The 13,765-nt window shown below is 39.4% G+C and overlaps 1 protein-coding gene across 3 annotated transcripts in view; it reads right to left on the reverse strand.

Annotated features, from left to right (window-relative positions):
• TAX1BP1 (Tax1 binding protein 1) overlaps nucleotides 1-9,196 on the reverse strand; it is a 58,264-nt gene extending 49,068 nt beyond the window's left edge. For all 3 annotated transcript variants that reach the window (XM_084280039.1, XM_084280040.1, XM_084280038.1), the window contains exons 1-2: nucleotides 9,151-9,196; nucleotides 6,023-6,206 (exon numbers count right to left, since the gene is read on the reverse strand). In XM_084280039.1, coding sequence (XP_084136165.1) covers nucleotides 6,023-6,199 — 177 coding nt within the window. In that variant the 5' untranslated portion in view covers nucleotides 6,200-6,206; nucleotides 9,151-9,196. The remainder of the gene's footprint in view (nucleotides 1-6,022; nucleotides 6,207-9,150) is intronic.
• Between the last annotated feature and the right edge of the window lie 4,569 nt (nucleotides 9,197-13,765).

The raw sequence follows: 13,765 nt of genomic DNA on the forward strand, positions 1-13,765 counted from the left end.
GAGATAAAAAAAACTGTTATATATATCAGGAACCCTACAGCTGAAACATTTTGGGGGCAGAAGATGGCTGCAGGGTACTCTGTTTAGACTTCTTATGAAAGACTATAATCTTAAGATGTTCTCTTATGCCCAGACCTGAAGAAGTCCATCTCTGCTGAATGTTACAAACACATGCAGGCAATCTTTTAACTTGAGCTATTGAGAACATATGGTATTTGTTGCAGTATCAAGGCACTATCAGGATTCTAACCTATTACCATTTCTTTCTGGTTGTATTTCTACCTCATAGTTCAGAGAAATAAGTCAAAATGACATTGACAGAGTGCCTAGACCATAGGATCAACTTTCTCTCCTATTAGGTATAAATCAAAATAAATTTAGAAACAATATGAACTCTTCAAGAGAAAACCTAGTACATATGTAAATGACTGTCCAAGAAAATGTTATGACAGATCAAAGAGTAACAACGTTACTGTTTAAGAGATAAGCATGAAAATGTATTTAAAAAGGATGGGTGGTGTTTCAGTGAAATACCAATTTACCATAACATTTCATGAAAACTATGCATTAGCACAATCTTCCTTCAATATTGTTACCAGCTACTGATCACACCAGTATGCCAATTTTGTCTCTGATCACACAAACCTACCATTTTTAGAAACTTAATGACACTTAGAAGGAAAAGTAAAAATTTCTTGGCAAAGGTAAACCTAGATTATCCTTCTTTCCACATAGTACAGAAACAATGGACAACATTGACGTGGACATTTTTTTTTTAAAGGAAAAAAATGTTATCTCAGTTATTTAAGACTTTGTTTCAAAGAGGGTAAATCAGAAATAGAATAATTTTATTTGTGGGCATAGAAGTTCTCAAAACATTCTGAATTCCAATAATTCTATTCCCGACTGTTTTAACAACAGGACATCGTGCCCTGCTGTGCAGTGATGATTCCATGCCAGAAAAATTGTATTTCTATATGCATGTGGACAATAACACATCCAGCTGTTGTGCTACACTTCATAACGTGATCTGTAAATATGGAAGTAATTGATATCTTAAAAAAAAAAATAAAATGAGTCCATGAGAAAAACCAGGACATTGGAATGACTCTCACAAGTTGTACAGTTATTTGCAGTCCAAAGGAGACTAAATAACCTAGAGTGCTATACAAAAACATATTTTTTTCTTGATACACCCCTACCACCAAGCTGTTTCTTAGGCGTCCTCCGAAACCCATTGTTAAATTCTGTTACAGAGGTTTCTAGCACAGACAAGTTAATTCTGAGGTTTGCTACAAAACAGTACATTGAAGATACAGAAATTAAGTTTATATATAAATATAGGTACTGCACTGATGCACAAATAGTAGCCCATATAGGATCTCCTAAATACTGAGTATTCTCTCAGAGCAAGCAGACATTTGTGTTCAAGTAAATTACTAAGATCTTCCCAATCCTGGTTATTCAGGTTTTTTGCATATATTAAGATACCATTCTTACCATCACCAGTTTTAAAATGCCTATATTAAGAAAGAAAAAAATTCCTTTTCTTCTCTGGCAGTACAGTAAAGCAGTCAATACCAAAGCATGTCTATATCTTAGAAGAATGGTGATGTAGATTACTTAGAAAAATATACCAACTAGAACTGAGGAACAGAAACGTTTTGATGGAATCGTTTAATTAATGACACAGCAAGATCAAAGCCACTAGCCTTACATATGTAAGATTACCTGCTGATATTGCAGGTCTTTCAAGCATGCTGGTCTCAACAAAATTAAATCTTCAGAAACCCAGAAAGTATTATGATATACTCCACAAACACCCACACCTTAAATGCTACTCTCTTGAAGCAATAGCTTTATTATGCCCATAACATTCTTCCCTTGTGCCTTTGAGATGTATATTAAACCTGCCTCTCTTGCATACTGAACATCTGTCAGTCCTACTTGCAAACATATGCCTAAGACAGAGGGGTAAGCACTCCTCCCTAGAAAGCAAGCAGGTTTTTCAAACACTTCTGCAAGTCTGGACATTATGCATTAATAATACAAAAAATATCACATGGCCATATGATTATTTCAATTCATTGTGAAATAAAGTCACAAGATGTAGACTTCCCCATCCGGAGGTTAAGACCACCTACCAAACAGACCATTTTTGCAACCAGATGTAGTACACATATTAATTATTTTTCCTCATTTCAAAGGTTTAAGATTTGGATTACCCCAAGGGCCTCTCCAGATTTTGATTAATCAGAGAGAAGCAGAGAAGATTAAGAAAGGGACAGTGGTCTTGGATCATTCTGTGAGTACAAATCTCTTATGAAATCTATCAAGAATAAGTTTTCCCCACTTTGACTCCACACTAGGAACGATCAGGTTCTCCTGCACAGAAAAAAAAAACAACTGCAGGAAGAAGAACTCAGGCTCAGGATGTCTATGCCAAGTACTACGTAAGTACTGTTGTGTAAAACTGCCTTTTTTTCTTTTCCCTTGGTAACAAGCAGGGGCACAACTGATCAAGCTCTTTTGGCAGTCGATTACAGGTGACCCTCCAGAATGTCACAAAGGAAAAAGTAACAGCGGCAATGAACCACAACAGACTCAAAGACTGAGTTAAAACTAGTTTTTAAGCCTCCTGTAGGGGACAAGGAAGAAAAAGACAAATAAAAAAAAAGGAATAAAAATGCTGCTTATTCAGAACATCATTAACGTACTTCCTGCCCCCTCCAAGTTTTTTTCCAAAGGCCCAATCACAAAAGTCACCTACTGTCTTCAGATACACTGAGTTTGCAAGAAAACCGGTATGTTTCAACTAATTCTCCTATATGCAACCTTACCCTTCCAGTTTACAAGCACTAGGTTTGAATTTTTCTAAAGAACAGAAAATTACTTCCTTGAGAACAGTTTTAAATCTGCTACGACCACCATGAAGTGTCTTACACTCAGCATTACAGAAGTTCAACATTTAGCCACTTAAATCACACTGGGAACAACCCCAACCACATTATGTCTACACCATATGCAGAGAAGTTGGTAAAATCTGTTAAGTTTCAGAATGACGTATTTCTTTGGAGATTTTATTTAGTTCTTTGTGATAATACTGCACCCCCCAAATCTCTAACTCAAGTCCAAAGTTCTAGGCCTATTCTACCTTCCAACAAGACCTTTTTGATGCCTCTGACGGAAAGCAAGGAGATAGTACTTTATCTTGCCTTGGCTCCTTATTTTAAGTTGCTTTGTAAAATATCCTTGAGAAGAAGATATCTTGAAATAAAAATACCCCAAAACTACAAACATGCAGGAACCTACTGTGGTGCTTTTCACTGAAGCCATTATCATTAGTTACACAGTACAAAATAGAAGCCAATAGTGATAAAAATGTAATACTCAGTGGAGACAGAGAATTGGAAACAATCCTAGTGAGGGAAGGATAAAAAATAAATTCACAAGTCTTAAGTCTAGCAAGGGAAAAGAAAGCATATCAGGTGGAAAAGAATGATATACTGAAGAGCAAAATGAAGTTTTATAATAAATACATAGATTAATAAATAATCATAGTATGACACGGAAACAAAAAATGCTTAATGGCTCCTACCAAGAGTTCCACTCCTAACACCACTTTTTCACAGAAGCTGCACAACACTAATGGCAACTACAGCAACCACAAATGCACAGGGAATAAATAGAGTCAGTTAGACATGTAGCACATAGTAGGGAAACTTTAAGCTAAGAACTAAGTTAGTATATGAAATCAGGTTTTTGCTTGAGGAACCATTAGCTTCGTTTCCATTTGAAAAGGAAAACAACTGAAACTGTACCTTTAAAAGCTGCTGTTCAGAACAAAACTAAAAAGATTTGAAAAAAAGAAGCCTTGACTGTCATGCCACATTAAGCAGCCGTGACGCAGGCATAGCGCTTCTCACACACACCTTCCTAGTCCACTTGTTTCTATCACAGTGAAGCCAGTACAGTTGCCCATTACATCCCATAATGATCAAGCTGAAAAAACAACCAGTTGTGAAACACGGCAGAAAAAGCTGGGGGAAGAGGAGCTGTATTTTTCTGGCAGATCACTTCCCTGATCCATTTCACCATGCAGCTGCACAAACAGATGTACTAGCAAATCAAACAGGATAATATGAGGATAAAAATAACCAATGTGTAGTCAAGACATCATCGCCACTGAAGAAAGGTACTCAGACTTGCAACCTAAGTGAAAACCATTCACTTAAAAAAAGGTACCTAGAGATTTTGTTTAGTTCAATGCAAAACTCTTAGCTAAACAGTCAAGCAAACACAGGACAGAACCCAGTTGAAGCCCTTGCCCCTTAAAATGGAACAAAAGTCAACATCACAACCAAAACCAACACAATGCTCATATGGGGGAAAAAAATATCTTATTCCATACTAATCTAAAATTACCACTAGTGGAGCTGGGCTATTTTGATAGGGGTTTTTTGTTTGTTTTTAAACCAGGCACCTTTGCCCCCTGTCCAGTATTCACTATTACAACACTAGTAACGTTCTGTGCAATTTCAGGCAAAGGTTAAATGACGCGAGCTCAAACAAATTTGTTTTCTGAGTGATTTTTCACCTCAAAGACAAGGTGGACTGCTGTTCCCTCTATGCAACTAGGTATGCTTTAGGTTCTCCACAGAAGTCTCGCTTTCCTTGCATACTAGGCCAATACAGAAGGCCATTAATGTTCACAGAATTAGCTGAGATTTGCTTGCCTGTATTTTTAATACTGAAAAATCACTTTACTAAGCATGCATCATAACCTTCTTAGGTGTTTTAGAAAAGTAAATGGTAAAAGGCCTGCCTTTTTCATTAGTTTTCAAACCATCTCCAGGTGCTTTGTTGATTGTCGTCCACAAATAATCATTTCTCTAGAAGACACTCATTTTTACACCCTGACCCCAATATAGTACAACTTCTGTCTATTACCTACCCCAAGACTACTAAATTTTTAGTTTAGTTAACTGTAAACATTACCCATACACATAGGTACTTGTAAACACAGATACAGTTGGACAGCAGCTCCGTTTACCTCACTGTATTATACTAAGATACTCATAATGCTCGGTATATGCTGACAGTCATACGAAGAAAAGAGTTTTCATCCTCTTCCCCCATCTAGCAATGCTTCTTCCCTTGTGTTGATGAGAAATAGACGAACTAAAAATAAGTTGGGGAATGCCATTAAAAAAATCCAGTCCCAAAATGATGGTCTTTAATCAAATGAGGAAACTAATTGAGGTAATCACACCACAGTTTGTTTCACATAAAGGAGAGGAATCACACAAAACAAGCCACCCTGAGTAAAAAAAGATCACTTATTTAGAGCCCAAATCAAAACTTCTATTAACCATTTGAGTAAGGAATTTGAGCATCATCTACTAGGACAGGTACTGGCAAAGATGAGGATCTTAAATAGAAGCATATGTAAGAATTAGTCAATTTCCATAAATGAAACTTTATTAACTTTTAAAAATAACTCCAAACAAATCAAATCACTTACATGAGATAACTTAGATGTCACCCCTCCTTTTTTCAAGGGTCTATTTTAAATAAAGTTAGTGATCAGCCTGTTCTAGCAACAAAAATGAGTCAGGCATGTGGATCAGGATATCTCCAGCTTAGTTTTTGTTCTTTCCGTACATATTTTAGACCTACCCTAGCTCATGCTCTTCATATAGTCCTGTTCACAGTGTCACTCAGTGCCCACACATCTCTTCTCAAATCATCTCCATTTAATTCTGCATGACACCACTGCATCACACCTTCCCTCAACACCAGCAGACTTAAAGTGTACTCATTCCTCTAAGTTTTGATCTCCAGTTTGATCTTTGTTATGTAACTTATACTCTAATAGCAGGAACCGACACATCATCCAAACGATGTTCCACTTCAGCTTATGAGATAACTCTTAAGGAAGTTGGGATTTTTATTTTTATAAAAACTGATGAGAGAAAGCAGTAAACATTTGAGAAACGGCAACAGAACAAGCTTTACCTACCTTGAAAATACCAACCCAGTCTTTCTGATGAGGAACAATAAACTGGGTCAGAGTGTAGTGACATTCAAGGTGTGTGTTCGGAAGGTAACTCTTCCCCACATTTTGAAAAATCACATGTGCAAAATTGGAAGTCTGCAAAGCGTTAGCTGAAGATGGAACTTCTTGAAAGGATGACATGATTGATCTGTAACAAAATTAAACAAGTTGCTACTTCAATATAGTAGAAAAATGAGTTCATTTTTTAGAAATAGTCTATTTGAAATATACAAGACAGAGAAACCTAACAGCCAGCTATAGACCAAGTCTAAAGCAGACTGCCTCAGCATCTCTCCAAAACAATCACCACTCAGAATAAAAGAACAGTCATTTCAGTGATGACATCAAAATGGAGAGGAAGAATTGCTTAGCTGAATGTCCCCAGTATTGTACCTTAACTACAGTGGCAGAAAGCAAGAAATAAGTAGAGTGAGAACAAAGTAAGGTTCTAATTAATGAAATATTCTTAATGGTTCTGGACATGACAGAAAGAGAAACAAACCTTCATAGTTTCCCTACTTTAAACTTTTCTCAGAATCTGCACTGCTCAGTGGTTTTCACAGCATTTTCACGTGAGAAGAGTTCCTTCCCCTCTCATGGAAAGTAACAAAGTTCTGTGTTAAGACATTTTTAAAAAACAAGAAAGTTTATCTAGACAGGACAGATTTGTTCAGGTTTTGGTTTTCCTTCTTCAAAAGAGTTCTCCTGCCTCTGTTTAGCAGTCTGTGTGCATCTTTTACTGGTATCATTGTAACACATACGCTCCCAGTCCTGCATGCTTAGCTTCATTACCATAAACAACGGACTTCATTGATAGGAGGAACATTTAGGCATGCATGCAGTTTGACAGATTAGCACTAATCAGTTAGACTGCAAAAGCTTTTAATCACGCTTTCCACTCACCACCTCATTCAAGAGACGTAGAGCTGAAAATTACAGCAATGTAAGATGCTTCACAAACAAAACAAGAATGTTCCTTCCTCAGATTTGGCCATATCTGTCAAAAATATCAGCCTGAAACTTCCAGCTGCCCAGTATTTGATGTCAATGTACAATCACAAATTTGTCAAAACACTTGATACTAGGATGACTGGGGCCTTATATATCTAAGGCACTTCTAGAAAGATGATTACTCTTGCAATTGCTATTAAAAGTAATTTTATACTGACCAAGCAAATTCACACCTTGAATGAAGTAACTGCCAAGTGTGTGACATTAATATATTGCTTTCATTGAAGGCACATGCAGAAACCAATCCCAAAAAGGCATGGGCCACTGCACATCTTGGTAAGTCCAAAGATCAGAGACTGCCTATTTCCTATAGCCTTTTCATCTGTTAAAAAAAAGTTGCAAAGAGTTCATGTCTTCTGAAATAAAATCTCCCCTTAAGTAAACAGGTTTTCATCATTCAAAATAAGCAAAATGAAAACCTAAACCCCACCATCTTTAAGCCCGGAATATTTTAAGCCTATTACTGCCCAATTTAGTGTAACATACATAGTACACAGGGAAAGCCATGACATTTTGATTTATCAGATGTTAAATAAAAAGTAGTTTTACATCCTGAACGAGTGATAAAATGCCAAGCTTGTGAAGATTAACAGATACAAAGAACAAAAACAAGAATTTACACAAGCAAGAAACTGAATAAAAATCAAAAGACAGACAGAGACAATAGAGTACACATAAATCCTATCTGCTATCTAACTTCAGAGTCCAGAAAGGCGTAAGAAATTTTATGGCATAGTGAAATCCTGAAAACTCCCACACATCTCAAAATAGAGGATTACATTTAAGACATCTCTCAAATCCACTCTGAACTATAAGTGGTATAAGGCAACAGTTTCTACAATTCTTAAAGAAATACAACAGCTTCTTTTTTGAGTGCAATAAATTCATTCATTTTCAGTAATTTAGTAGTACCTGAAGCCAGATAATATTGACATGAAAGCCACTGCTTCAGTTTTCAACACCCACTGTAAGTAGAAAATGGGTAAACAATGCAAGCAGGAGAACCATAAATATTCATTAATAACAAAACCAATTTAACTTAACTTTGTTTTAAATAGGTCTATTTTAAAGTTTGGATAGTTTAATCACTTATTACGAGAGAAGAAAAAAATCCACCCAAAAAATCCCTCAAATATTTCCACACGCTGGTTGCCAGTTACCACAGCTGACAACCAGCCTCAGTGAAACCAGTAAAGGGAGGCTGGTTTCCAAGCCCAAAGCAGAACTATTCACAAAGCTGAACTTGTGCAGACCAGCAGAATCATCTGGGATTACCGTTCCCCAGCAGGAAAATCCCCGGAGCTTAGGTGAAGCCGAGATCTACTTACAGTTCAAGGGTAGTTCAGGGAATGCTGGGTGCCTGCTTACCTACCTCACGGCTGCCGATTGGGAAAGAGGGGAGATGGAGAAGGAGGAAGAGCTACGCTTAGGTTTCTTAACTGTCATAACAAGCGATTCCCTCGGGGAGGGCGAACGACGCGTTTGGTTGTACGCATCGAAGAGGACGGGAGGAAGAAAAGCTCGTCAGGCAGGAAAAACAAAAGGAGGACAAGACGCACCGCCCCAGCCCTCCTCCCAGAGTCCTCCGGCTGCGGTCCTGGTGTGTCGGGGCGCAGCTGACACCCCCGGCCCCTACCTGCCCTGCCTTCCCCGGCTCTGCGTGGCAAGCCTGCGCCCTGCCGCGTCCCGTCCCTTCCGTTCTCCCCTGCTCCGTCAGAGGCCGACGCGGCCTCACCTGTCTGCCGCAGATCACCTTTGCTCCGCACCTCCGCGACGCGTTCGCCACCGTGGCGAGGGAGGAGAGCGCCGCCGCCTCTCTCACTCACAGCACGGGCGCCTGGGCCCTGCTCCCCGCTTTCTCCTCCCCAGACTACGACCAGCCCAAGACAGCTGAGCCGAGGGGGGGAGGGAGAGGGGGAGGGAAGAAGAGGGGGAAAGGGGGCGGCCGGTTTCCCAGTGGCGCAGAACCGAAGCCCGCGGCCTAACAGCCCCAGCCGCCCCAGCGGCTGACGGAGATCGGGTAGAAAACAAGGTGCCAGACCTGCCCGTCCCCCCGCGCCAGCCCCGGGAGGGTCCCTTACCTAGACAGGCACAGAGAGCGCCGGGGACGTCAACATGGGATCTCCGCCATCAGCGCCTCACAGCTCCGCCCGCCTGCTCACGTCACTTCCAGCCCCGGCCCTGCCCGCACGGAGGCGGGCCGCCGGCGGGGAACCGGATGGAGCTGCGGCCAGCGGTGGCCGTGGGGTCCGGCCTTGCCCCGCCCCGCGTGAGGCCCCTCCGGCCTTGGCGCTCTCCCAGAGGCCGGCGCCTTCAGTGAGACGAGAGGGCCCGAGCGGGCCCGCGTTCCAGGCGCGCGGAGAGCCGTGCAGCCCTCACCTCCGTAAGGCGCGGCTACCCGCTACCGCCGTCCCTTCCCTTCGTGTTCGTTATTGCATTACTTCTGTACTACTCGCAGGCCTTAATTTCATCGTGTTCTCCTCCGTCCCACCTCCAAAACGCAGGCGTAGTCACATGGTGGAAGTAAATCTCCCAGCCTTTGCAGGTCTTCCAAACCCGATGGGGGTATGAGTGACCATGAATGCTTACTCACAGTTCTCCTGCTTGTGTACGTTGGCAGATCTTCATGAAAGTACATTACCTCATAAACACACTGGGTCTACTTGATTTTCAACCAAAGTCGAGTCATAGATCGCTTACCAGAGTGAGGGAGCTGAGTAACAAGGAGTAGTGGTGAGTACCAGTCACTGGTATGCAGGACCTCTCCAGTACGGCTGCCCGTCAGTTGCTACCATAAATCGTCTTCAAAATCACCTTTACCTCTTTGCTACTACAGTTTCTTACATATTTTCATGTGTGTTTTCAACAAGTTATGTGGAAATACATTAGAATAAATATTATGGAATATATAATTACAATTACTGACAGGTTTCTTACAAGTTCATCAGCTTTTTCAAGGTCAGTCATAACAGAAATGAAACTTACGCTGGAGCATAGGAACTGGCCTATTTCTGCTTATCTCTGCCATCCATTTCTTCTCCTGGTTGTTCTTTGAGCTGATAAAAGGCTGTCTAAGAGTCACAAGACACTTCTCATGTGGGCTGGGACTTGAGAAGAACTCAGGACTTAGAGTCACAAGGAGTATCAATGTTGGGTGAGACTAAGAAGTCATTTTGCTTTCATTTCACACCATTATACTGCTGGTTCATAGGAATATAATAAGTTTGAAATAAAGATGTTCTTTAGCAGCTAACAGTTTTTACAGTGAATGCCTGGGGAAAAAACCCTCCCATTTCCTAATTAAAAAAACAATTCTCCCCAATTCTGAGTTTTTTAAAAAACTTGAGGTATTTCCATGCTCAGTTCATAACTGTTCATTTAGTCAAAAGGCTAGTTGTGGTTTAGTCATAATTCAGTATTATTATTTCTATTGCTGAATGTGTATGTAAGAGGTAAACCAAACCACATATGCCAGCTGTCACATGTGCAGTGTAAATATTAGGACAAATAAATCAAGAATAATATTTTCTTGTACTTATATCCACAGTTTTCAGGAGAAATGTATTTTTAAACTTTATATCTTAACCATATGTATATAGTGGTTATAATATAGAGAAAAATATTTTAAAATATTCAATTATTCAAATTAAGAACATTCCTTGCTGAAATAAATGCAAGATTTAGCAAGTGTTCTCATTTATGTAATTGTATCCTGTGTTTAGATGCCAGTCTTATCCCTCTAGAATTTATAGCTCTCCTACAGAAAGATGATGCAGAACCTTTTCTCATGTTGTTATTGCCCCTTTGAGAAATGAAGGACTTTACCCAAATGGACAAGTTGTGCACTCTGACCCCAGGATCAACAATCAATATTCTTGTACTGATACAAACAAAGATTTCGATTAGGAAAAATGTGGTTGGAACTGGTGAAACTTGCACTTGCTCTGAAAGTTAAAGGTTGAGTGCTTTAATCTGGTCAGGATTTTCTAGGCAGGAGTCGTGAGGTACTATGTCCTGAAATTCATCCATGTGATACAAATGTTTTGGAAAATGTGCTCTTGAGTAGAAAAAAATAACCCACTATTGCCTACATTCTCCACAAAATATTTAAAATTATAAAATGAAGAGGTTTCATCAGTATTTCTAGTGAAGTCTTGTGAGAGACTCTAGCACTGATACACTAACTCAGTCAGAAGAGCTTATTACAGGTATGGTGGCAATAATCCTATCTCTTTCTGACTTGATTTTCACCTTTCCAACCCCACTAATTTCAGTAACAGGGAATATTTTTACTTCAAGCCAGCCTTTTACAGCAAATGGTATACTTTTCATGTATACCAGAATTGTACTTTTAAGTGTGTAGAATCGGTGTTTAGCCAGTATTTGGCTGAACAAACATTAGCAAATAATTTAGCTGCCTTTTTTTTTTTTTTAAGGAAAAAATGGTGAATGTCAAGTATCTTTTTGATTAAATTCTCCCTATATGTGTCATAAAATCATGGAAGCTGGAAGGGACCCTCAGGGCATGTTAAATGAAGGCATGTTGCTCAGGGCTTTGCCCAGCCTCATGGAAGTGTCCAAGGATGGAGATCTCACCATCACTTAGAAGATGTCTTCCAGTAGTTGAAAAAACTCATTGAAAAAAAGTTTCTTTATATCAAATCAGAATTACCCACATTCCAATTTTGTCTCATGGGCCTTCATTGTGCACCCGTGAAACAAGTTTGGTTCCACCGTTCTAAACCCTCTGCTTCGCTGGTTGTAGATGGCAGTAGGATCACCCTGGGGTCTTCCCTTCTTAAGGCTGAAAAACCCAGTTCTCTCTTTTTGTATCTTTATGTACAATTCCCAAAGAATGTATGTCTCATTTTGTGGGCAAAAAAAATTTCTCAGGGTATTTGGAAACCAAAGGCTGGCAGAACCCTTCTCTTAGGGTCTCAGTTTCTTAAGTGCATAAATATGAGACAAATATACAAAGGCAAATTAAGATTGTGGTTTTAATAGAAATATTAAATAAGCTAAAACGTATGTGAATGCAGTAACTGGATTTGAACACAAGAAGATTCAAAATAAGTTGAAAAGTTAGCCTGGGACATGAAAATCCCTCTGCCTTGTAATTATACTGAGACCTTCTTTGCCAGGATGAGCTTAGTCCATCCTCAGGCATGAGATCAGTGAGGAATAAAAACTGTAAGCAACTAACCAGAAGGAAGCCAGAGGAAGCGTGGGGCAATTACAGACTCTTGGGAAAGTCTCGAACATGTTTGGAAAACATTTACTGTTTTCATAATTACACTATCATTTCAAACCTTTGAGCTCCTTTAGCAGTTTATAGCCGTGAAAGAGAAATGGGTCCCCATCACATCTGTTTAACCTTGAGTATATTTGAACTTTTATTCAGATCCAGAGCCGGACATTTTTTCTGTTTACTTTCTGTGTTGCAGCCTGAACCAAAGCCATGAGGAGTTTTGGATCCAGCCCTGAATTCTTCCCCTGAGGCCCATCTTTGCTTTGTATGAGTGACAGAAAAATTGGGTATTTCTAGTTTTCATTACCAGGGAAAGGTACTTTATGTTGTGGATATTCAATGTATTGGCGTGACATGATGATATTGATGAAGTGTGGTAAGGAAATGCTTTGGTTCTAATGATTTGATTTCGTTTTGGTTTCACTCCTATTTCAACACTACCAAGTATGGGCCATGTGAGATGTAAAATATATATATCGATGTCACTAATCGGAAGCTCTTTCTGGTCACGTTGTAAAGCACACCTAATCAACTTCTTTAAGATCATGTTACCGAAAGCTATTAACTACACTCTTAAAACAGTTACATAGTTATAAATAATGTTTTATATTATGGCTGACAACACTGAATTGCCCAGCATTTAAGGAAACCTAATCACAGGGCATGCAGACTTTGCCTTCCAGTAAGATGGCGTGGCAAAACTTTGGAACATATTGGAAATCACATACTATTGCTAACATTTCCTATTAAGGAGAAAGACTCTCTCTGTACATTTTGGATTTCTTTTCCAACACTTAATTGCAGCTGATGAAGAAAAGCTATTCAAAAGTTGCCAGGATTTTTAAATCTCTGTGAGTGAGATTGATGAAATTTGTGGGTTTTCCCAAAAGAGTATAGGTGAGAGCAGACATGTAAATTTTGTATGTGTGTGCATGTACGTGTGTGACAGAGAGAGGAGAGAGCAAGAGCTTACTCCTAAGGTGTGAGACTTGGCAGCACCGCACTCTGCAATGGGCACAAGAAACCGCATGTCTGTAAATGACCACATTTGAATTGCTGTTATTTCACTGTTGGGTTACTGTATTGTTAAAGTGAAAAGGAATGTTTTTAATAAATGCAAATAATGAATTAAATGCTTGCACATACTGAGGGTTTACTCTCTGGTGTGTAATTAATGTATGTGCACTGGAGACTCACGTCTGGGGGAGTGTTTCATTTCTTATTTATGATGTTTGCAAAGGGATTTTTTTCCCTTCTAGCATACCTCTTACTGGTATGCACAGAACTGCATGTAAATGACCACTGAGTAGGTGTCACTTAAATCTTAGCAGATATAGAACAGGTAAATACCTTTGTTTTGTATGTTCTGGTAGGTTTAGTGTTTCTCCCAGCCTTTTATCTTTGCTATCTGAGAGTAATAGGAAGCTCCCAAATGACCAACATTTTGT

Source organism: Gallinula chloropus, assembly GCF_964237585.1.
Source record: "Gallinula chloropus genome assembly, chromosome: 2".
NCBI classification, from domain to species: domain Eukaryota; kingdom Metazoa; phylum Chordata; class Aves; order Gruiformes; family Rallidae; genus Gallinula; species Gallinula chloropus.